This window comes from Nerophis lumbriciformis, linkage group LG25, assembly GCF_033978685.3.
Source record: "Nerophis lumbriciformis linkage group LG25, RoL_Nlum_v2.1, whole genome shotgun sequence".
Taxonomy (NCBI): Eukaryota; Metazoa; Chordata; class Actinopteri; order Syngnathiformes; family Syngnathidae; genus Nerophis; species Nerophis lumbriciformis.
Window position 1 is genome coordinate 41,435,229 of NC_084572.2, and position 27,500 is coordinate 41,462,728.

General features: G+C 36.5%; 1 protein-coding gene across 6 annotated transcripts in view; it reads right to left on the reverse strand.

Moving 5' to 3' along the window:
* apbb2b (amyloid beta (A4) precursor protein-binding, family B, member 2b) overlaps positions 1 to 27,500 on the reverse strand; it is a 301,890-nt gene that overhangs the window by 3,998 nt on the left and 270,392 nt on the right. For all 6 annotated transcript variants that reach the window (XM_061984438.2, XM_061984436.2, XM_061984439.2 and 3 more), the window contains 4 exons: positions 27,087 to 27,174; positions 13,638 to 13,718; positions 13,462 to 13,577; positions 9,868 to 10,047 (listed from right to left, as the gene is read on the reverse strand). In XM_061984438.2, the coding sequence (XP_061840422.1) occupies positions 9,868 to 10,047; positions 13,462 to 13,577; positions 13,638 to 13,718; positions 27,087 to 27,174 (465 nt within the window). The remainder of the gene's footprint in view (positions 1 to 9,867; positions 10,048 to 13,461; positions 13,578 to 13,637; positions 13,719 to 27,086; positions 27,175 to 27,500) is intronic.

Consider the following 27,500-nt stretch of genomic DNA (forward strand, 5'->3'; position numbering starts at 1 on the left):
GCACGTCCGACCGGTAGGAAACCACGGGGAAGACCCAGGACACGTTGGGAAGACTTTGTCTCCCGGCTGCCCTGGGAATGCCTCGAGATCCCCTGGGAGGAGCTGGACCAAGTGGCTGGGGAGAGGGAAGTCTGGGATTCCTTGCTTAGGCTGCTCCCGCGACCCGACCTCGGATAAGCGGAAGAAGATGGAAATGTGCCCCGTGAAAAAACGTCCGACCGAAACTCTCCAACAACTAAAGTCCCCTGGGTGAACAACGTAAACTCACTACACCGGTAGCTCTCAGCGCTTTCATAGCGAGATATAAGGTAGAACTTTACGCCACTTCATACTAGAAATGGAAACAGTTTAGGATGAATGTCCCATAACAAGAAGATAAAGAAAAAGAAGAAGCTTATCGACTACGGCGTGGGCACGGACTACAGTGGCGGACGTGCGCTAATTTTCAGGACTTATGCAGATCTCAAATACACATCAGCAGGTACCAGAAGGTAAGAAAAGTTGGTTTTGCATAACAAGGTGAAACAAAACGCTAGCTAATATGTCTGCTAATGGTTGCCATTTTGCAGTATTGTATGTAATGTACAAAGTTATATGACTGAGATGTACAGTGGCAAAAAAAAATGTTAGCATGCAAACAGTTAGCATGTGTCACATACAAAGTTATCTGACTCTGAAGTGTACAAAGGCAAAATTGGCAACAACAAAAAAAAGTTAGCATGCTAACAGTTAGCATGTGTCACATACAAAGTTATATGACTCTGAAGTGTACAATGGCAAAATATAAAAAGAGTTAGCATGCTAACAGGTAGCATATGTAATATACAAAGTTATATGACTGAGATGTACAGTGGCAAAAAAAAATGTTAGCATGCTAACAGTTAGCATGTGTCACATACAAAGTTATCTGACTCTGAAGTGTATAATGGCAAAATTGGCAAAAAAAGAAAAAGAAAAGTTAGCATGCTAACAGGTAGCATATGTAATATACAAAGTTATATGACTGAGGTGTACAGCGACCCCCCAAAAAAAGTTAGCATGCTAACAGTTAGCATGTGTCACGTACAAATTTACATGACTCTGAAGTGTACAAAGGCAAAATTGGCAACAACAAAAAAGAGTTAGCATGCTAACAGGTAGCATATGTAATGTACAAAGTTATATGACTGAGATGTACAGTGGCAAAAAAAAAAAGTTAGCATGCTAACTGTTAGCACGTGTCACGTATAAAGTTATATGACTTTGAAGTGTACAAAGGCAAAATTGGCAAAAAAAAAAAAAAAAAGTTAGCATGCTAACAGTTAGCATGTGTCACATACAAAGTTACATGACTCTGAAGTGTACAAAGGCAAAATTGGCAACAACAAAAAAGAGTTAGCATGCTAACAGGTAGCATATGTAATATACAAAGTTATATGACTGAGAGGTACAGTGGCACAAAAAAAAAAAAGTTAGCATGCTAACAGGTAGCATATGTAATATACAAAGTTATATGACTGAGGTGTACAGTGGCAAAAAAAAAGAAGTTAGCATGCTAACAGTTAGCACGTGTCACGTATAAAGTTATATGACTTTGAAGTGTACAAAGGCAAAATTGGCAACAACAACAAAAAAAAGTTAGCATGTGTCACATACAAAGTTATATGACTGAGGTGTACGGCGGCAAAAAAATAAATAAATAAAAAGTTAGCATGCTAACAGTTAGCATGTGTCACGTATAAAGTTATATGACTGTGAAGTGTACAAAGGCAAAATTGGCAAATGAAAAATACAAAAAAGTCAGCATGCTAACAGGTAGCATATGTAATGTACAAAGTTACATGACCGAGGTGTACAGTGGTTAAAAAAAAAAAAAAAAAGTTAGCATGCTAACAGTTAGCATGTGTCACATATAAAGTTATATGACTGTGAAGTGTACAAAGGCAAAATTGGCAAAAAAAAACAAAAAAAAAAAGTTAGCATGCTAACAGTTAGCATGTGTCACATACAAAGTTATATGACCGAGGTGTACGGCGGCAAAAAAATAAATAAATAAAAAGTTAGCATGCTAACAGTTAGCATGTGTCACGTATAAAGTTGTATGACTGTGAAGTGTACAAAGGCAAAATTGGCAAATAAAAAATAAAAAAAAGTCAGCATGCCAGCAGGTAGCATATGTAATGTACAAAGTTATATGACCGAGGTGTACAGTGGCAAAAAAATAAAAAATAAAATAAAATAAAATTAGCATGCTAACAGTTAGCATGTGTCACGTATAAAGTTAAATGACTGTGAAGTGTACAAAGGCAAAATTGGCAAATAAAAAAATACAAAAAAGTTAGCATGCTAACAAGTAGCATATGTAATGTACAAAGTTATATGACCGAGGTGTACAGTGGTAAAAAAAAGAAAAAAAAAGAGAAAAAAAGTTAGCATGCTAACAGTTAGCATGTGTCACGTATAAAGTTATATGACTGTGAAGTGTACAAAGGCAAAATTGGCAAAAAACAAACAAAAAAAACTTAGCATGCTAACAGTTAGCATGTGTCACATACAAAGTTATATGACCGAGGTGTACGGCGGCAAAAAAATAAATAAATAAAAAGTTAGCATGCTAACAGTTAGCATGTGTCACGTATAAAGTTATATGACTGTGAAGTGTACAAAGGCAAAATTGGCAAATAAAAAATTAAAAAAAGTCAGCATGCTAACAGGTAGCATATGTAATGTACAAAGTTATGACTGAGGCGTACGGCGGCAAAAAAAAAGAAAAAAAAGTTAGCATGCTAACAGTTAGCATGTGTCACGTATAAAGTTATATGACTGTGAAGTGTACAAAGGCAAAATTGGCAAAAAACAAACAAAAAAAACTTAGCATGCTAACAGTTAGCATGTGTCACATACAAAGTTATATGACTGAGGTGTACAGTGGTAAAAAAAAAAAAAAAAAAAAAGTTAGCATGCTAACAGTTAGCATGTGTCACGTATAAAGTTATATGACTGTGAAGTGTACAAAGGCAAAATTGGCAAATAAAAAATAAAAAAAAGTCAGCATGCTAGCAGGTAGCATATGTAATGTACAAAGTTATATGACCGAGGTGTACAGTGGCAAAAAATAAATAAATAAAATAAAATAAAATTAGCATGCTAACAGTTAGCATGTGTCATGTATAAAGTTAAATGACTGTGAAGTGTACAAAGGCAAAATTGGCAAATAAAAAATACAAAAAAGTTAGCATGCTAACAAGTAGCATATGTAATGTACAAAGTTATATGACCGAGGTGTACAGTGGTAAAAAAAAGAAAAAAAAAGAAAAAAAAAGTTAGCATGCTAACAGTTAGCATGTGTCACGTATAAAGTTATATGACTGTGAAGTGTACAAAGGCAAAATTGGCAAATAAAAAATTTAAAAAAGTCAGCATGCTAACAGGTAGCATATGTAATGTACAAAGTTATGACTGAGGCGTACGGCGGCAAAAAAAATAAAAATAAAGTTAGCATGCTAACAGTTAGCATGTGTCACGTTTAAAGTTATATGACTGTGAAGTGTACAAAGGCAAAATTGGCAAAAAAAAAACAAAAAAAACTTAGCATGCTAACAGTTAGCATGTGTCACATACAAAGTTATATGACTGAGGTGTACGGCGGCAAAAAAATAAATAAATAAAAAGTTAGCATGCTAACAGTTAGCATGTGTCACGTATAAAGTTATATGACTGTGAAGTGTACAAAGGCAAAATTGGCAAATAAAAAATACAAAAAAGTTAGCATGCTAACAGGTAGCATATGTAATGTACAAAGGTTATATGACAGAGGTGTACAGTGGCAAAAAAAAAAAAAAAAAAAAAAAGTTAGCATACTAACAGTTAGCATATGTCACGTATAAAGTTATATGACTGTCAAGTGTACAAAGGCAAAATTGGCAAAAAAAACAAAAAAAAAACGTAGCATGCTAACAGTTAGCATGTGTCACATACAAAGTTATATGACAGAGGTGTACAGTGGTAAAACAAAAAAACAAAAAAGAAACAAAGAAAAGTTAGCATGCTAACAGTTAGCATGTGTCACGTATAAAGTTATATGACTGTGAAGTGTACAAAGGCAAAATTGGCAAATAAAAAATACAAAAAAGTTAGCATGCTAACAGGTAGCATATGTAATGTACAAAGGTTATATGACAGAGGTGTACAGTGGCAAAAAAAAAAAAAAAAAAAAAAAGTTAGCATACTAACAGTTAGCATATGTCACGTATAAAGTTATATGACTGTCAAGTGTACAAAGGCAAAATTGGCAAAAAAAACAAAAAAAAAACGTAGCATGCTAACAGTTAGCATGTGTCACATACAAAGTTATATGACTGAGGTGTACGGCGGCAAAAAAATAAATAAATAAAAAGTTAGCATGCTAACAGTTAGCATGTGTCACGTATAAAGCTATATGACTGTGAAGTGTACAAAGGCAAAATTGGCAAATAAAAAATAAAAAAAAGTCAGCATGCTAACAGGTAGCATATGTAATGTACAAAGTTATATGACCGAGGTGTACAGTGGCAAAAAAAATAAAATAAAATAAAATAAAATTAGCATGCTAACAGTTAGCATGTGTCACGTATAAAGTTAACTGACTGTGAAGTGTACAAAGGCAAAATTGGCAAATAAAAAATACAAAAAAGTTAGCATGCTAACAAGTAGCATATGTAATGTACAAAGTTATATGACCGAGGTGTACAGTGGTAAAAAAAAAGAAAAAAAAAGAAAAAAAAAGTTAGCATGCTAACAGTTAGCATGTGTCACGTATAAAGTTATATGACTGTGAAGTGTACAAAGGCAAAATTGGCAAATAAAAAATAAAAAAAAGTCAGCATGCCAGCAGGTAGCATATGTAATGTACAAAGTTATATGACCGAGGTGTACAGTGGCAAAAAAAAAAAAAAGTTAGCATGCTAACAGGTAGCATATGTAATATACAAAGTTATATGACTGAGGTGTACAGTGGCAAAAAAAAAGAAGTTAGCATGCTAACAGTTAGCACGTGTCACGTATAAAGTTATATGACTTTGAAGTGTACAAAGGCAAAATTGGCAACAACAACAAAAAAAAGTTAGCATGTGTCACATACAAAGTTATATGACTGAGGTGTACGGCGGCAAAAAAATAAATAAATAAAAAGTTAGCATGCTAACAGTTAGCATGTGTCACGTATAAAGTTATATGACTGTGAAGTGTACAAAGGCAAAATTGGCAAATGAAAAATACAAAAAAGTCAGCATGCTAACAGGTAGCATATGTAATGTACAAAGTTACATGACCGAGGTGTACAGTGGTTAAAAAAAAAAAAAAAAAGTTAGCATGCTAACAGTTAGCATGTGTCACATATAAAGTTATATGACTGTGAAGTGTACAAAGGCAAAATTGGCAAAAAAAAACAAAAAAAAAAAGTTAGCATGCTAACAGTTAGCATGTGTCACATACAAAGTTATATGACCGAGGTGTACGGCGGCAAAAAAATAAATAAATAAAAAGTTAGCATGCTAACAGTTAGCATGTGTCACGTATAAAGTTGTATGACTGTGAAGTGTACAAAGGCAAAATTGGCAAATAAAAAATAAAAAAAAGTCAGCATGCCAGCAGGTAGCATATGTAATGTACAAAGTTATATGACCGAGGTGTACAGTGGCAAAAAAATAAAAAATAAAATAAAATAAAATTAGCATGCTAACAGTTAGCATGTGTCACGTATAAAGTTAAATGACTGTGAAGTGTACAAAGGCAAAATTGGCAAATAAAAAAATACAAAAAAGTTAGCATGCTAACAAGTAGCATATGTAATGTACAAAGTTATATGACCGAGGTGTACAGTGGTAAAAAAAAGAAAAAAAAAGAGAAAAAAAGTTAGCATGCTAACAGTTAGCATGTGTCACGTATAAAGTTATATGACTGTGAAGTGTACAAAGGCAAAATTGGCAAAAAACAAACAAAAAAAACTTAGCATGCTAACAGTTAGCATGTGTCACATACAAAGTTATATGACCGAGGTGTACGGCGGCAAAAAAATAAATAAATAAAAAGTTAGCATGCTAACAGTTAGCATGTGTCACGTATAAAGTTATATGACTGTGAAGTGTACAAAGGCAAAATTGGCAAATAAAAAATTAAAAAAAGTCAGCATGCTAACAGGTAGCATATGTAATGTACAAAGTTATGACTGAGGCGTACGGCGGCAAAAAAAAAGAAAAAAAAGTTAGCATGCTAACAGTTAGCATGTGTCACGTATAAAGTTATATGACTGTGAAGTGTACAAAGGCAAAATTGGCAAAAAACAAACAAAAAAAACTTAGCATGCTAACAGTTAGCATGTGTCACATACAAAGTTATATGACTGAGGTGTACAGTGGTAAAAAAAAAAAAAAAAAAAAAGTTAGCATGCTAACAGTTAGCATGTGTCACGTATAAAGTTATATGACTGTGAAGTGTACAAAGGCAAAATTGGCAAATAAAAAATAAAAAAAAGTCAGCATGCTAGCAGGTAGCATATGTAATGTACAAAGTTATATGACCGAGGTGTACAGTGGCAAAAAATAAATAAATAAAATAAAATAAAATTAGCATGCTAACAGTTAGCATGTGTCATGTATAAAGTTAAATGACTGTGAAGTGTACAAAGGCAAAATTGGCAAATAAAAAATACAAAAAAGTTAGCATGCTAACAAGTAGCATATGTAATGTACAAAGTTATATGACCGAGGTGTACAGTGGTAAAAAAAAGAAAAAAAAAGAAAAAAAAAGTTAGCATGCTAACAGTTAGCATGTGTCACGTATAAAGTTATATGACTGTGAAGTGTACAAAGGCAAAATTGGCAAATAAAAAATTTAAAAAAGTCAGCATGCTAACAGGTAGCATATGTAATGTACAAAGTTATGACTGAGGCGTACGGCGGCAAAAAAAATAAAAATAAAGTTAGCATGCTAACAGTTAGCATGTGTCACGTTTAAAGTTATATGACTGTGAAGTGTACAAAGGCAAAATTGGCAAAAAAAAAACAAAAAAAACTTAGCATGCTAACAGTTAGCATGTGTCACATACAAAGTTATATGACTGAGGTGTACGGCGGCAAAAAAATAAATAAATAAAAAGTTAGCATGCTAACAGTTAGCATGTGTCACGTATAAAGTTATATGACTGTGAAGTGTACAAAGGCAAAATTGGCAAATAAAAAATACAAAAAAGTTAGCATGCTAACAGGTAGCATATGTAATGTACAAAGGTTATATGACAGAGGTGTACAGTGGCAAAAAAAAAAAAAAAAAAAAAAAGTTAGCATACTAACAGTTAGCATATGTCACGTATAAAGTTATATGACTGTCAAGTGTACAAAGGCAAAATTGGCAAAAAAAACAAAAAAAAAACGTAGCATGCTAACAGTTAGCATGTGTCACATACAAAGTTATATGACAGAGGTGTACAGTGGTAAAACAAAAAAACAAAAAAGAAACAAAGAAAAGTTAGCATGCTAACAGTTAGCATGTGTCACGTATAAAGTTATATGACTGTGAAGTGTACAAAGGCAAAATTGGCAAATAAAAAATACAAAAAAGTTAGCATGCTAACAGGTAGCATATGTAATGTACAAAGGTTATATGACAGAGGTGTACAGTGGCAAAAAAAAAAAAAAAAAAAAAAAGTTAGCATACTAACAGTTAGCATATGTCACGTATAAAGTTATATGACTGTCAAGTGTACAAAGGCAAAATTGGCAAAAAAAACAAAAAAAAAACGTAGCATGCTAACAGTTAGCATGTGTCACATACAAAGTTATATGACTGAGGTGTACGGCGGCAAAAAAATAAATAAATAAAAAGTTAGCATGCTAACAGTTAGCATGTGTCACGTATAAAGCTATATGACTGTGAAGTGTACAAAGGCAAAATTGGCAAATAAAAAATAAAAAAAAGTCAGCATGCTAACAGGTAGCATATGTAATGTACAAAGTTATATGACCGAGGTGTACAGTGGCAAAAAAAATAAAATAAAATAAAATAAAATTAGCATGCTAACAGTTAGCATGTGTCACGTATAAAGTTAACTGACTGTGAAGTGTACAAAGGCAAAATTGGCAAATAAAAAATACAAAAAAGTTAGCATGCTAACAAGTAGCATATGTAATGTACAAAGTTATATGACCGAGGTGTACAGTGGTAAAAAAAAAGAAAAAAAAAGAAAAAAAAAGTTAGCATGCTAACAGTTAGCATGTGTCACGTATAAAGTTATATGACTGTGAAGTGTACAAAGGCAAAATTGGCAAAAAACAAACAAAAAAAACTTAGCATGCTAACAGTTAGCATGTGTCACATACAAAGTTATATGACTGAGGTGTACAGTGGTAAAAAAAAAAAAAAAAAAAAAAAAAAAAAAGTTAGCATGCTAACAGTTAGCATGTGTCACGTATAAAGTTATATGACTGTGAAGTGTACAAAGGCAAAATTGGCAAAAAAAACAAAAAAAAAACTTAGCATGCTGACAGTTAGCATGTGTCACATACAAAGTTATATGACCGAGGTGTACGGCGGCAAAAAAATAAATAAATAAAAAGTTAGCATGCTAACAGTTAGCATGTGTCACATACAAAGTTATATGACTGAGGTGTACAGTGGTAAAAAAAAAAAAAAAAAAAAAAAAAAAAAGTTAGCATGCTAACAGTTAGCATGTGTCACGTATAAAGTTATATGACTGTGAAGTGTACAAAGGCAAAATTGGCAAAAAAAAAAAAAAAAAAACTTAGCATGCTGACAGTTAGCATGTGTCACATACAAAGTTATATGACCGAGGTGTACGGCGGCAAAAAAATAAATAAATAAAAAGTTAGCATGCTAACAGTTAGCATGTGTCACGTATAAAGTTATATGACTGTGAAGTGTACAAAGGCAAAATTGGCAAATAAAAAATACAAAAAAGTTAGCATGCTAACAGGTAGCATATGTAATGTACAAAGTTATATGACAGAGGTGTACAGTGGTAAAAAAAAAAAAAAAAAAAAAAAAAAAGTTAGCATGTGTCACGTATAAAGTTATATGACTGTGAAGTGTACAAAGGCAAAATTGGCCAAAAAAAAAAAAAAAAAGTTAGCATGCTAACAGTTAGCATGTGTCACATACAAAGTTATATGACTGAGGTGTACGGCGGCAAAATTGGCAAATAAAAAATAAAAAAAAGTCAGCATGCTAACAGGTAGCATATGTAATGTACAAAGTTATATGACAGAGGTGTACAGTGGTAAAAAAAAAAAAAAAAAGTTAGCATGCTAACAGTTAGCATGTGTCACGTATAAAGCTATATGACTGTGAAGTGTACAAAGGCAAAATTGGCAAATAAAAAATACAAAAAAGTCAGCATGCTAACAGGTAGCATATGTAATGTACAAAGTTATATGACCGAGGTGTACAGTGGTAAAAAAAAAAAAAAAAAAAAAAAAAAAAAAAGTTAGCATGCTAACAGTTAGCATGTGTCACGTATAAAGTTATATTGTTAGCCACGTCATACTTGACCATGCATGCCAACCTCGAGACCTCCTAATTCAGGAGATGGGGCGGGGTTTGGTGGTAGCGGGGGGGTGTATATTGTAGCGTCCCGGAAGAAGTTAGTGCTGCAAGGATTCTGGGTATTTGTTCTGTTGTGTTTATGTTGTGTTACGGTGCAGATGTTCTCCCCGAAATGTGTTTGTCATTCTTGTTTGGTGTGGGTTCACAGTGTGGCGCATATTTGTAACAGTGTTAAAGTTGTTTATACAGCCACCCTCACTGTGACCTGTATGGCTGTTGACCAAGATTGTGAGCGATGGACAACTTTGTAAATAAAGAGTGCACTTCCCCTTTAAGAGGCCAACAACTCACCATACAAGCGGCCTGCACAGCCTCCGACACGCTCCCGGCGTTGGGCTCGCACCAGAACACGTGGCAGTCGAAGCGATGGCCGCCGGCGTCCATGACGAAGGCAAAGGTGCGCACGTCGTGTCCCACGCCCATGAAGGACAGGAAGCGCACGCGACACTCCACCAGCACTTCCTCTTCGTCCTGCGTGTGAGTACAGTATAGTACAGCATAGTACAGTACAGTATAGTACGCATAAATCAAGAGCGCCAATACACCGGATCACTGGAGCGGGCGAGCTTTAAAGCTTCAATACGTAATCCGCCACACTTTCATGAATGTATTTGCCTCTGGAGATGAATCGCACGCCATGAGGCGGGACAAAAAAAAAGACACGTGACCCGCGTTCCCTCTAACGCGGCAAATCTACGACACGCTCAAAATGTCATTAAAAAATAAGCGCATAACAAAAAGAGTTTTCATCATCACTGTTCAATTATTGTAACGTCTGTCCTGACGCTTGAAGGAGGACATCCATCACTTTATAGAGCAAAAGTCTTTATTGTCGACCATAAACATTGTTAAACAATTTCTATCCAGCAAAACTGGTCATTTTCTGCCGTCAGACCATAACCAACTTTGTCATATCAACAACACCCGCTCTAAACACATCACCAAAAACATTGTTAAACAATTTCTATCTAGCAAAACTGGTCATTTTCTGCCGTCACAACGAAATCAACTTTGTCATATCAACAACACCCGCTCTAAACACATCACCAAAAACATTGTTAAACAATTTCTATCCAGCAAAACTGGTGATTTTCTGCCGTCAGACCAAAACCAACGTTGTCATATCAACAACACCCGCTCTAAACACATCCCCAAAAACATTGTTAAACAATTTCTATCCAGCAAAACTGGTCATTTTCTGCCGTCAGACCAAAACCAACGTTGTCATATCAACAACACCCGCTCTAAACACATCACCAAAAACATTGTTAAACAATTTCCATCCGGCAAAACTGGTAATTTTCCGCTGTCATACCAAAACCAACTTTGTCATATCAACAACACCCGCTCTAAACACATCACTAACACATTGTTAAACAATTTCTATTTAGCAAAACTGGTCATTTTCTGCTGTCACACCAAAACCAACTTTGTCATATCAACAACACCCGCTCTAAACACATCACCAAAAACATTGTTAAACAATTTCTATCCAGCAAAACTGGTCATTTTCTGCCGTCAGACCAAAACCAACTTTGTCATATCAACAACACCCGCTCTAAACACATCACCAAAAACATTGTTAAACAATTTCTATCCAGCAAAACTGGTCATTTTCTGCCGTCAGACCATAACCAACTTTGTCATATCAACAACACCCGCTCTAAACACATCACCAAAAACATTGTTAAACAATTTCTATCCAGCAAAACTGGTCATTTTCTGCCGTCACACCAAAACCAACTTTGTCATATCAACAACACCCGCTCTAAACACATCACCAAAAACATTGTTAAACAATTTCTATCCAGCAAAACTGGTCATTTTCTGCCGTCAGACCATAACCAACTTTGTCATATCAACAACACCCGCTCTAAACACATCACCAAAAATATTGTTAAACAATTTCTATCCAGCAAAACTGGTCATTTTCTGCCGTCAGACCAAAACCAACTTTGTCATATCAACAACACCCGCTCTAACACATCACCAACACATTTTTAAACAATTTCTATCTAGCAAAACTGGTCATTTTCTGCTGTCACACCAAAACCAACTTTGTCATATCAACAACACCCGCTCTAAACACATCACCAACACATTTTTAAACAATTTCTATCTAGCAAAACTGGTCATTTTCTGCCGTCAGAACAAAACCAACTTTGTCATATCAACAACACCCGCTCTAAACACATCACCAAAAACATTGATAAACAATTTCTATCTAGCAAAACTGGTAATTTTCTGCCGTCAGACCAAAACCAACTTTGTCATATCAACAACACCCGCTCTAAACACATCACCAAAAACATTGTTAAACAATTTCCATCCGGCAAAACTGGTAATTTTCCGCTGTCACACCAAAACCAACTTTGTCATATCAACAACACCCGCTCTAAACACATCACCAACACATTTTTAAACAATTTCTATCCAGCAAAACTGGTCATTTTCTGCCGTCACACGAAAACCAACTTTGTCATATCAACAACACCCGCTCTAAACACATCACCAAAAACATTGTTAAACAATTTCTATCTAGCAAAACTGGTCATTTTCTGCCGTCAGACCAAAACCAACTTTGTCATATCAACAACACCCGCTCTAAACACATCACCAAAAACATTGATAAACAATTTCTATCCAGCAAAACTGGTCATTTTCTGCCGTCACACGAAAACCAACTTTGTCATATCAACAACACCCGCTATAAACATATCACCAAAAACATTGATAAACAATTTCTATCCAGCAAAACTGGTCATTTTCTGCCGTCAGACCAAAACCAACTTTGTCATATCAACAACACCCGCTCGCTTTTTCTCACTTGCACCAACACGTGCGCACTTAGCCAGTGATGCGTTTGCAGCCACACAAAAAGTGGGACAACTCCAACACCACACGTACTGCGTAATTCCAGGTGGTTACACTATTATTTACCAATCAAATGTGTGCTTATTTTACTGTCATTTATTAAGGATCTTAATTTATAGATATTAATCATGAAATGCTGTTAGTATATTAAATAAATACTAATAAAAATTATATTTTTTTTTACAAACAAAGTTACCAGGAATGTACACATGAACCTTTGCTTACATCTCATTGTGCAACATGTGAATGTTTTTACGAGAACTAAATGTGATGTCTGAAAGCAATTTGCTGGAAGTACAGACCAGAAACTACAACAAAAGTTTTAAAAGAGAGAGAGAGGGTGATGTTACCTTCAAGTGTTGTTATTATATTAAAGAAATACTAATAAAAATATATATTTTACAAACAGAAAGTTACAGCATGATCCCATAATAATAATAATAATAATAGATTTTATTTGTAAAAAGCACTTTACATTGAGTAAAAATAAAAAAGATAATTAAAAATAAATACAAATAAAAACTAAAACAGCCTAATAGCTAGAACAAGTATGCATATATCTAAAAAAAAGCTTATTTAAAAAAAAGGGTTTTTAAACCTTTTTTAAAAGCATCCACAGTCTGTGGTGCCCTCAGGTGGTCAGGGAGAGCGTTCCACAGACTGGGAGCGGCGGAGCAACAAAAGTTTTAAAAGAGAGAGAGGCCGCTGTTACCTTCAAGTGTTCAAATGATGTTATTATATTAAAGAAATACTAATAAAAAATATATATTTTACAAACAGAAAGTTACAGCATGATCCCATGCTTACATCTCATTGTGCAACATGTGAATGTTTTCATGGGAACTAAATGATATCTGAAAGGGGTACAAAGCAGGACCCCCACACAGACATGCAATACTAGTCCACAGCTCATCAAAAACAATATTTGTTGTTATTTATTTAGGTGTGCTGCAGGTGTGGCCTGCAGTGTTTGAGTTTTCTCACACACATGAGCAATTAGACGTGACTGACCTGGTCCTTGCTGATGGTGACGGTGGCGTCGGCCACGTTGAGGGCCACGGGGGTCCAGTCGTCTCTCATGGAAGAACTGACTAAACTGTCGATGGCTCCGTTCAGGATGTCCATGCCTGCCAGGTGAGACGTGTGGTTACCTCGTCCAGGTGGTGGTCTCTCTTTGTGGCGCTTACCTAAAGGTCTGGCCACCGGCATCATGCCCAGGTACAGCACCTGGAACTTCTGAACCAACTCCGTCTTTGGCGTGGGGAATTCTGCCAAAACAACAACAACAGAAAAAGGAGAATGGACACATTTTGGTGTAAAAAGTAAAGATAAAGAAGTGATCCCCCATTATAATTATATTATCTGCATGTGTCACTAGATCGGCGACAAACACTGAAACACCCTCAGGAAGAGGTGCTTTAAGACATGGCTAGCTAGCTAGCAGCTAACATCCATTCACAGTGTTTTAGCTACTTCTAAATCTTGGTCTCCATGGCGACAAATAAAGTATGTTTCTTACAAGTAGCATTATCACTGGAGGACGAGGAATAGCTAAACATGCTTCGCTACACACCGTAGGAGGATACAATAGCTCACCGGCGTCACAATGTAAACAAACGCCATGGGTGGATCTACACCTGACATCCACTGTGATGATACCAAGTACAATATGTTCACTATTTTATTCAAGGACTAAATTACAATAATAAACATATGTTTTTGTTAAAATAATGCCATTTTTTGTGTCCCCCTTTATTTAGAAATGTATCAAAATACATTTTGGTGTTGGTACCAAAATATTGGTATCGGGACAACACTGGTTTAAATGGGTGGTGCTGATATGTTTTCAATGCTAACAACACGGCTAATAGTCGTAGCCGTGACGTATCAATGTATCAAAGCCCAGTTCCGACTCGGAGAAACGACCCAGGATGTGACGAAATATTTCCATGTCGTGGCTGTGTTGTAGTGGCCGGGTGATGGCCGTAGCAACCAACTCCCAACTGGTGTGGCTAACTCATGGATTTGTCTTCTCCATAACGCAAATAATTTAAAAAAAACAACCAAAAACAATATTTGTTTTGTTAAACAATTTCTATCCAGCAAAACTGGTCATTTTCTGCCGTCAGACCAAAAACCAACTTTGTCATATCAACAACACCCGCTCTAAACACATCACCAAAAACATTGTTAAACAATTTATATCCAGCAAAACTGGTGATTTTCTGCCATCAGACCAAAACCAACTTTGTCATATCAACAACACCCGCTCTAAACACATCACCAAAAACATTGTTAAACAATTTCTATCTAGCAAAAACTGGTCATTTTCTGCCGTCAGGCCAAAACCAACATTGTCATATCAACAACACCCGCTCTAAACACATCACCAACACATTGTTGAACAATTTCTATCCAGCAAAACTGGTCATTTTCTGCCGTCAGACCAAAAACCAACTTTGTCATATCAACAACACCCGCTCTAAACACATCACCAAAAACATTGTTAAACAATTTCTATCCAGCAAAACTGGTCATTTTCTGCTGTCACACCAAAACCAACTTTGTCATATCAACAACACCCGCTCTAAACACATCACCAACACATTGTTGAACAATTTCTATCCAGCAAAACTGGTCATTTTCTGCCATCAGACCAAAACCAACATTGTCATATCAACAACACCCGCTCTAAACACATCACCAACACATTGTTAAACAATTTCTATTTAGCATAACTGGTCATTTTCTGCCGTCACACCAAAATCAACTTTGTCATATCAACAACACCCGCTCTAAACACATCACCAACACATTGTTGAACAATTTCTATCCAGCAAAACTGGTCATTTTCTGCCGTCAGGCCAAAACCAACTTTGTCATATCAACAACACCCGCTCTAATCACATCACCAAAAACATTGTTAAACAATTTATATCCAGCAAAACTGGTCATTTTCTGCCGTCAGACCAAAAACCAACTTTGTCATATCAACAACACCCGCTCTAAACACATCACCAAAAACATTGTTAAACAATTTCTATCCAGCAAAACTGGTCATTTTCTGCCGTCAGACCAAAACCAACTTTGTCATATCAACAACACCCGCTCTAAACACATCACCAAAAACATTGTTAAACAATTTCTATCCAGCAAAAACTGGTCATTTTCTGCCATCAGGCCAAAACCAACTTTGTCATATCAACAACACCCGCTCTAAACACATCACCAACACATTGTTGAACAATTTCTATCCAGCAAAACTGGTCATTTTCTGCCGTCAGACCATAACCAACTTTGTCATATCAACAACACCCGCTCTAAACACATCACCAAAAACATTGTTAAACTATCTCTATCCAGCAAAACTGGTAATTTTCTGCCATCAGACCAAAATCAACGTTGTCATGTCAACAACACCCGCTCACTCTTTCTCACTTGCACCAACACGTGATGCGTTTGCAGCCACACAAAAAGTGGGACAACTCCAACACCACACGTACTGCGTAATTCCAGGTGGTTACACTATTATTTGCCAATCAAATGTGTGCTTATTTTACTGTCATTTATTAAGGATCTTAATTTATAGATATTAATCATGAAATGCTGTTAGTATATTAAATAAATACTAAGAAAAATTATATATTTTTTTACAAACAAAGTTACCAGGAATGTACACATGAACCTTTGCTTACATCTCATTGTGCAACATGTGAATGTTTTAACGGGAACTAAATGTGATGTCTGAAACCAACTTTGTCATATCAACAACACCCGCTCTAAACACATCACCAAAAACATTGTTAAACAATTTCTATCCAGCAAAACTGGTAATTTTCTGCCGTCAGACCAAAAACCAACTTTGTCATATCAACAACACCCGCTCTAAACACATCACCAAAAACATTGTTAAACAATTTATATCCAGCAAAACTGGTGATTTTCTGCCGTCAGACCAAAACCAACTTTGTCATATCAACAACACCCGCTCTAAACACATCACCAAAAACATTGTTAAACAATTTCTATCCAGCAAAACTGATCATTTTCTGCCGTCAGACCAAAACCAACTTTGTCATATCAACAACACCCGCTCTAATCACATCACCAAAAACATTGTTAAACAATTTATATCCAGCAAAACTGGTCATTTTCTGCCGTCAGGCCAAAACCAACTTTGTCATATCAACAACACCCGCTCTAAACACATCACCAAAACATTGTTAAACAATTTCTATCCAGCAAAACTGGTAATTTTCTGCCGTCAGGCCAAAACCAACATTGTCATATCAACAACACCCGCTCTAAACACATCACCAACACATTGTTAAACTATCTCTATCCAGCAAAACTGGTAATTTTCTGCCATCAGATCAAAATCAACGTTGTCATGTCAACAACACCCGCTCACTCTTTCTCACTTGCACCAACACGTGATGCGTTTGCAGCCACACAAAAAGTGGGACAACTCCAACACCACACGTACTGCGTAATTCCAGGTGGTTACACTATTATTTACCAATCAAATGTGTGCTTATTTTACTGTCATTTATTAAGGATCTTAATTTATAGATATTAATCATGAAATGCTGTTAGTATATTAAATAAATACTAAGAAAAATTATATATTTTTTTACAAACAAAGTTACCAGGAATGTACACATGAACCTTTGCTTACATCTCATTGTGCAACATGTGAATGTTTTAACGGGAACTAAATGTGATGTCTGAAACCAACTTTGTCATATCAACAACACCCGCTCTAAACACATCACCAAAAACATTGTTAAACAATTTCTATCCAGCAAAAACTGGTCATTTTCTGCCGTCAGGCCGAAACCAACTTTGTCATATCAACAACACCCGCTCTAAACACATCACCAAAAACATTGTTAAACAATTTATATCCAGCAAAACTGGTGATTTTCTGCCGTCAGACCAAAACCAACTTTGTCATATCAACAACACCCGCTCTAAACACATCACCAAAAACATTGTTAAACAATTTCTATCCAGCAAAACTGGTCATTTTCTGCCGTCAGGCCAAAAGCAACTTTGTCATATCAACAACACCCGCTCTAAACACATCAGCAACACATTGTTAAACAATTTCTATTTAGCATAACTGGTCATTTTCTGCCGTCAGACCAAAACCAACATTGTCATATCAACAACACCCGCTCTAAACACATCACCAAAACATTGTTAAACAATTTCTATCCAGCAAAACTGGTCATTTTCTGCCGTCACACCAAAATCAACTTTGTCATATCAACAACACCCGCTCTAAACACATCACCAACACATTGTTGAACAATTTCTATCCAGCAAAACTGGTCATTTTCTGCCGTCAGACCATAACCAACTTTGTCATATCAACAACACCCGCTCTAAACACATCACCAAAAACATTGTTAAACTATCTCTATCCAGCAAAACTGGTAATTTTCTGCCATCAGACCAAAATCAACGTTGTCATGTCAACACCCGCTCACTCTTTCTCACTTGCACCAACACGTGATGCGTTTGCAGCCACACAAAAAGTGGGACAACTCCAACACCACACGTACTGCGTAATTCCAGGTGGTTACACTATTATTTACCAATCAAATGTGTGCTTATTTTACTGTCATTTATTAAGGATCTTAATTTATAGATATTAATCATGAAATGCTGTTAGTATATTAAATAAATACTAAGAAAAATTATATTTTTTTTTACAAACAAAGTTACCAGGAATGTACACATGAACCTTTGCTTACATCTCATTGTGCAACATGTGAATGTTTTAACGGGAACTAAATGTGATGTCTGAAACCAACTTTGTCATATCAACAACACCCGCTCTAAACACATCACCAAAAACATTGTTAAACAATTTCTATCCAGCAAAAACTGGTCATTTTCTGCCGTCAGGCCAAAACCAACTTTGTCATATCAACAACACCCGCTCTAAACACATCACCAAAAACATTGTTAAACAATTTATATCCAGCAAAACTGATGATTTTCTGCCGTCAGACCAAAACCAACTTTGTCATATCAACAACACCCGCTCTAAACACATCACCAAAAACATTGTTAAACAATTTCTATCCAGCAAAACTGGTCATTTTCTGCCGTCAGACCAAAACCAACTATGTCATATCAACAACACCCGCTCTAAACACATCACCAACACATTGTTGAACAATTTCTATCCAGCAAAACTGGTCATTTTCTGCCGTCAGACCAAAACCAACTTTGTCATATCAACAACACCCGCTCTAAACACATCACCAAAAACATTGTTAAACAATTTCTATCCAGCAAAACAGGTCATTTTCTGCCGTCAGGCCAAAACCAACATTGTCATATCAACAACACCCGCTCTAAACACATCACCAACACATTGTTGAACAATTTCTATCCAGCAAAACTGGTCATTTTCTGCCGTCAGACCATAACCAACTTTGTCATATCAACAACACCCGCTCAAAACACATCACCAACACATTGTTAAACTATCTCTATCCAGCAAAACTGGTAATTTTCTGCCATCAGACCAAAATCAACGTTGTCATGTCAACAACACCCGCTCACTCTTTCTCACTTGCACCAACACGTGATGCGTTTGCAGCCACACAAAAAGTGGGACAACTCCAACACCACACGTACTGCGTAATTCCAGGTGGTTACACTATTATTTACCAATCAAATGTGTGCTTATTTTACTGTCATTTATTAAGGATCTTAATTTATATATATTAATCATGAAATGCTGTTAGTATATTAAATAAATACTAAGAAAAATTATATTTTTTTTACAAACAAAGTTACCAGGAATGTACACATGAACCTTTGCTTACATCTCATTGTGCAACATGTGAATGTTTTAACGGGAACTAAATGTGATGTCTGAAACCAACTTTGTCATATCAACAACACCCGCTCTAAACACATCACCAAAAACATTGTTAAACAATTTCTATCCAGCAAAACTGGTCATTTTCTGCCGTCAGGCCAAAACCAACATTGTCATATCAACAACACCCGCTCTAAACACATCACCAAAAACATTGTTAAACAATTTATATCCAGCAAAACTGGTCATTTTCTGCCGTCAGACCAAAAACCAACTTTGTCATATCAACAACACCCGCTCTAAACACATCACCAAAAACATTGTTAAACAATTTCTATCCAGCAAAACTGGTCATTTTCTGCCGTCAGACCAAAACCAACTTTGTCATATCAACAACACCCGCTCTAAACACATCACCAAAAACATTGTTAAACAATTTCTATCTAGCAAAAACTGGTCATTTTCTGCCGTCAGACCAAAACCAACTTTGTCATATCAACAACACCCGCTCTAAACACATCACCAACACATTGTTGAACAATTTCTATCCAGCAAAACTGGTCATTTTCTGCCGTCAGACCAAAACCAACTTTGTCATATCAACAACACCCGCTCTAAACACATCACCAAAAACATTGTTAAACAATTTATATCCAGCAAAACTGGTCATTTTCTGCCGTCAGGCCAAAACCAACATTGTCATATCAACAACACCCGCTCTAAACACATCACCAACACATTGTTGAACAATTTCTATCCAGCAAAACTGGTCATTTTCTGCCGTCAGACCAAAACCAACATTGTCATATCAACAACACCCGCTCTAAACACATCACCAAAAACATTGTTAAACAATTTCTATCCAGCAAAACTGGTCATTTTCTGCCGTCAGGCCAAAACCAACATTGTCATATCAACAACACCCGCTCTAAACACATCACCAACACATTGTTGAACAATTTCTATCCAGCAAAACTGGTCATTTTCTGCCGTCAGACCATAACCAACTTTGTCATATCAACAACACCCGCTCTAAACACATCACCAACACATTGTTAAACAATTTCTATTTAGCATAAATGGTCATTTTCTGCCGTCACACCAAAATCAACTTTGTCATATCAACAACACCCGCTCTAAACACATCACCAAAAACATTGTTAAACAATTTCTATCCAGCAAAACTGGTCATTTTCTGCCGTTAGGCCAAAACCAACTTTGTCATATCAACAACACCCGCTCTAAACACATCACCAAAAACATTGTTAAACAATTTATATCCAGCAAAACTGGTGATTTTCTGCCGTCAGACCAAAACCAACTTTGTCATATCAACAACACCCGCTCTAAACACATCACCAAAAACATTGTTAAACAATTTCTATCCAGCAAAACTGGTCATTTTCTGCCGTCAGGCCAAAACCAACTTTGTCATATCAACAACACCCGCTCTAAACACATCACCAACACATTGTTAAACAATTTCTATTTAGCATAACTGGTCATTTTCTGCCGTCAGACCAAAACCAACATTGTCATATCAACAACACCCGCTCTAAACACATCACCAAAACATTGTTAAACAATTTCTATCCAGCAAAACTGGTCATTTTCTGCCGTCAGGCCAAAACCAACTTTGTCATATCAACAACACCCGCTCTAAACACATCACCAAAAACATTGTTAAACAATTTCTATCCAGCAAAACTGGTCATTTTCTGCCGTCAGGCCAAAACCAACATTGTCATATCAACAACACCCGCTCTAAACACATCACCAACACATTGTTGAACAATTTCTATCCAGCAAAACTGGTCATTTTCTGCCGTCAGACCATAACCAACTTTGTCATATCAACAACACCCGCTCTAAACACATCACCAAAAACATTGTTAAACTATCTCTATCCAGCAAAACTGGTAATTTTCTGCCATCAGACCAAAATCAACGTTGTCATGTCAACAACACCCGCTCACTCTTTCTCACTTGCACCAACACGTGATGCGTTTGCAGCCACACAAAAAGTGGGACAACTCCAACACCACACGTACTGCGTAATTCCAGGTGGTTACACTATTATTTACCAATCAAATGTGTGCTTATTTTACTGTCATTTATTAAGGATCTTAATTTATAGATATTAATCATGAAATGCTGTTAGTATATTAAATAAATACTAAGAAAAATTATATTTTTTTTTACAAACAAAGTTACCAGGAATGTACACATGAACCTTTGCTTACATCTCATTGTGCAACATGTGAATGTTTTAACGGGAACTAAATGTGATGTCTGAAACCAACTTTGTCATATCAACAACACCCGCTCTAAACACATCACCAAAAACATTGTTAAACAATTTCTATCCAGCAAAACTGGTCATTTTCTGCCGTTAGGCCAAAACCAACTTTGTCATATCAACAACACCCGCTCTAAACACATCACCAAAAACATTGTTAAACAATTTATATCCAGCAAAACTGGTGATTTTCTGCCGTCAGACCAAAACCAACTTTGTCATATCAACAACACCCGCTCTAAACACATCACCAAAAACATTGTTAAACAATTTCTATCAAGCAAAACTGGTCATTTTCTGCCGTCAGGCCAAAACCAACTTTGTCATATCAACAACACCCGCTCTAAACACATCACCAAAAACATTGTTAAACAATTTCTATCCAGCAAAACTGGTCATTTTCTGCCGTCAGGCCAAAACCAACATTGTCATATCAACAACACCCGCTCTAAACACATCACCAACACATTGTTGAACAATTTCTATCCAGCAAAACTGGTCATTTTCTGCCGTCAGGCCATAACCAACTTTGTCATATCAACAACACCCGCTCTAAACACATCACCAAAAACATTGTTAAACTATCTCTATCCAGCAAAACTGGTCATTTTCTGCCATCAGACCAAAATCAACGTTGTCATGTCAACAACACCCGCTCACTCTTTCTCACTTGCACCAACACGTGATGCGTTTGCAGCCACACAAAAAGTGGGACAACTCCAACACCACACGTACTGCGTAATTCCAGGTGGTTACACTATTATTTACCAATCAAATGTGTGCTTATTTTACTGTCATTTATTAAGGATCTTAATTTATAGATATTAATCATGAAATGCTGTTAGTATATTAAATAAATACTAAGAAAAATTATATATTTTTTTACAAACAAAGTTACCAGGAATGTACACATGAACCTTTGCTTACATCTCATTGTGCAACATGTGAATGTTTTAACGGGAACTAAATGTGATGTCTGAAACCAACTTTGTCATATCAACAACACCCGCTCTAAACACATCACCAAAAACATTGTTAAACAATTTCTATCCAGCAAAACTGGTCATTTTCTGCCGTCAGGCCAAAACCAACTTTGTCATATCAACAACACCCGCTCTAAACACATCACCAAAAACATTGATAAACAATTTCTATCCAGAAAAACTGGTCATTTTCTGCCGTCAGGCCAAAAGCAACTTTGTCATATCAACAACACCCGCTCTAAACACATCACCAACACATTGTTAAACAATTTCTATTTAGCATAACTGGTCATTTTCTGCCGTCACACCAAAATCAACTTTGTCATATCAACAACACCCGCTCTAAACACATCACCAACACATTGTTGAACAATTTCTATCCAGCAAAACTGGTGATTTTCTGCCGTCAGACCAAAACCAACTTTGTCATATCAACAACACCCGCTCTAAACACATCACCAACACATTGTTAAACAATTTCTATTTAGCATAACTGGTCATTTTCTGCCGTCACACCAAAATCAACTTTGTCATATCAACAACACCCGCTCTAAACACATCACCAACACATTGTTGAACAATTTCTATCCAGCAAAACTGGTCATTTTCTGCCGTCAGACCAAAACCAACTTTGTCATATCAACAACACCCGCTCTAAACACATCACCAAAAACATTGTTAAACAATTTATATCCAGCAAAACTGGTGATTTTCTGCCATCAGACCAAAACCAACTTTGTCATATCAACAACACCCGCTCTAAACACATCACCAAAAACATTGTTAAACAATTTCTATCCAGCAAAACTGGTCATTTTCTGCCGTCAGACTAAAACCAACTTTGTCATATCAACAACACCCGCTCTAATCACATCACCAAAAACATTGTTAAACAATTTATATCCAGCAAAACTGGTCATTTTCTGCCGTCAGGCCAAAACCAACATTGTCATATCAACAACACCCGCTCTAAACACATCACCAACACATTGTTGAACAATTTCTATCCAGCAAAACTGGTCATTTTCTGCCGTCAGACCAAAACCAACTTTGTCATATCAACAACACCCGCTCTAAACACATCACCAAAAACATTGTTAAACAATTTCTATCCAGCAAAACTGGTCATTTTCTGCCGTCAGGCCAAAACCAACATTGTCATATCAACAACACCCGCTCTAAACACATCACCAACACATTGTTGAACAATTTCTATCCAGCAAAACTGGTCATTTTCTGCCGTCAGACCATAACCAACTTTGTCATATCAACAACACCCGCTCTAAACACATCACCAAAAACATTGTTAAACAATTTCTATCCAGCAAAACTGGTGATTTTCTGCCGTCAGACCAAAACCAACTTTGTCATATCAACAACACCCGCTCTAAACACATCACCAAAAACATTGTTAAACAATTTCTATCCAGCAAAACTGGTCATTTTCTGCCGTCAGGCCAAAAGCAACTTTGTCATATCAACAACACCCGCTTTAAACACATCACCAAAAACATTGTTAAACAATTTATATCCAGCAAAACTGGTCATTTTCTGCCGTCAGGCCAAAAGCAACTTTGTCATATCAACAACACCCGCTCTAAACACATCACCAACACATTGTTGAACAATTTCTATCCAGCAAAACTGGTCATTTTCTGCCGTCAGACCAAAACCAACATTGTCATATCAACAACACCCGCTCTAAACACATCACCAAAACATTGTTAAACAATTTCTATCCAGCAAAACTGGTCATTTTCTGCCGTCAGGCCGAAACCAACTTTGTCATATCAACAACACCCGCTCTAAACACATCACCAAAACATTATTAAACAATTTCTATCCAGCAAAACTGGTCATTTTCTGCCGTCAGGCCAAAACCAACATTGTCATATCAACAACACCCGCTCTAAACACATCACCAACACATTGTTGAACAATTTCTATCCAGCAAAACTGGTCATTTTCTGCCGTCAGACCATAACCAACTTTGTCATATCAACAACACCCGCTCTAAACACATCACCAAAAACATTGTTAAACTATCTCTATCCAGCAAAACTGGTCATTTTCTGCCATCAGACCAAAATCAACGTTGTCATGTCAACAACACCCGCTCACTCTTTCTCACTTGCACCAACACGTGATGCGTTTGCAGCCACACAAAAAGTGGGACAACTCCAACACCACACGTACTGCGTAATTCCAGGTGGTTACACTATTATTTACCAATCAAATGTGTGCTTATTTTACTGTCATTTATTAAGGATCTTAATTTATAGATATTAATCATGAAATGCTGTTAGTATATTAAATAAATACTAAGAAAAATAAAAAAATTTTTTACAAACAAAGTTACCAGGAATGTACACATGAACCTTTGCTTACATCTCATTGTGCAACATGTGAATGTTTTAACGGGAACTAAATGTGATGTCTGAAACCAACTTTGTCATATCAACAACACCCGCTCTAAACACATCACCAAAAACATTGTTAAACTATCTCTATCCAGCAAAACTGGTCATTTTCTGCCATCAGACCAAAATCAACGTTGTCATGTCAACAACACCCGCTCACTCTTTCTCACTTGCACCAACACGTGATGCGTTTGCAGCCACACAAAAAGTGGGACAACTCCAACACCACACGTACTGCGTAATTCCAGGTGGTTACACTATTATTTACCAATCAAATGTGTGCTTATTTTACTGTCATTTATTAAGGATCTTAATTTATAGATATTAATCATGAAATGCTGTTAGTATATTAAATAAATACTAAGAAAAATAAAAAAAATTTTTACAAACAAAGTTACCAGGAATGTACACATGAACCTTTGCTTACATCTCATTGTGCAACATGTGAATGTTTTAACGGGAACTAAATGTGATGTCTGAAACCAACTTTGTCATATCAACAACACCCGCTCTAAACACATCACCAAAAACATTGTTAAACAATTTCTATCCAGCAAAAACTGGTCATTTTCTGCAGTCAGGCCGAAACCAACTTTGTCATATCAACAACACCCGGTCTAAACACATCACACTGAATTCAGTAGGTGTCTTATTGTTTGTGGTATAGCGCCATCTTGTGGACAAGTTGCCCTTCTGTTTGGACTTAGCTTTCAGCCGAAGTAGAAGTGGCGTTCCCGTCTACTAGCCGTCCGTAGCGTTTCTACTGGTATGGATTCTTCATTCGTCACTCCAGGTTACGTTTGTAAGATTTACAATATAACTAAAACAATTCTTACTTACTAAACCGTCCCGTGTGTGACGTCTGTAGGAGTGTTTTCGCGCGTATTTGTACGTGCTATCGGAATGTAATCAAGTCTTTTAGAATAATTGTTTTAAGTTATCACAAAAACTTTGTGTATTTTTTGTGAGTGCCCGGTGAGAAGCAAACGCTGTCTTTGAAACCTACCAAGAAGAAGACTCGTAAAACTCCACTGTGTTAGGGTTAGGGTTAGGGTTAGGGTTAGGGGTTAGGGTTAGGGTTAGGGTTGGGTTAGGGTTAGGGTTAGGGTTAGGGTTAGGGTTAGGGTTAGGGTTAGGGGGTTAGGGTTAGGGTTAGGGTTAGGGGGTTAGGGTTAGGGTTAGGGTTAGGGTTAGGGTTAGGGGTTAGGGTTAGGGTTAGGGTTAGGGTTAGGGTTTAGGGGTTAGGGTTAGGGTTAGGGTTAGGGTTAGGGTTAGGGTTAGGGTTAGATGAAGGTGTTCACGTTTTCTTTCACGTATGGTAATCCACAGGAGGATGTTGTTTTGACCCAGGGACTACAAATAGGAGAGAAGGCAGGATCTGCCCAATTTCCAGACGACCTCTTTTTGAACCTCCTTTTTTAACTGTTTTACGAACATCTTTTTTTAACTGTTTTACGACTCGTTTACGACCTTTTCTTTTGAACTGTTCTGTAACCAAAGGCAGCGCTGTTTACGACCCACTTCCCTTTGGAAGCAGCTGTGGTCATGTGGTCGGAGAAAGGCAAATAAAGAAGGAGTACAATCTTTCGCCGGAGCGTGCTGGAGATTTTACAAGAGTATTGAGTTCAAATTGAATTCTGTCTCTGCTTGATTCTTTGCTTCCCGTCTTGTTTAATAGACGTCGTCAGTGTTTGAACCTGACATTACGATGACATACATTTTTGTATTGTTTCAGTTTCACAAATTCCTTAGTAAATTCACCAAAACGTCACAGTGGAGTTATTGAGTCTGTTTTAGCTGATCGGAGAGCCAGCTTGTGCAGCCAGTGGGTCCATGACCATGACTTCTGTTTTGTCTGATCAGCCGTTTTACTGCCTTGTTACAAACACTGTTTGGAAACAATTAATAATCGTAGTAGGTTGCTCAAACTCCCAACGAAGCCTCCTTTACTTATGTGTCACATATTAATAATGCATAAATATCAAATATGGGTCAAATCGCTACTTATAACCCAAACAACTGCACTAATGATGTCGCTCCAGGTAACCGAAAGTCAACTTTACTTGCTGAGGGGGGAGTTAAGACGCTACCTTGCAGAGGGAGGTCGAGTCCCGCCTGCATCCTGTCCTGCAGAGAGCCTCCCGCCATGGCTTTGGCATTCTTTCGTTCCGTCATAATCTGGAAAGAGGAAGAGAAAGACAAATTGGACTCATTAGGAATAAATATTGATACATTATTGGTGTATTTGCAACATGTGCAAAACGTGATCTACTCTGTTCAAAGAGTACGTGCAGAATATATCAAGATTACTACAACAGTAGGAGAAGATGCACGTATAAATATTTAGCGCTCGTAATGTGATCGATCAAGACTGAAACTGTTTTGCGACCGCTATTTATTAGCACAGTGTAAATGTTTGCGCAATATTGCACACTATTGTACTCTTATTTTGTTCTGTATATTGTTTTGTATATTGTACAGGATTGCTTATTGTTTTTTTTATT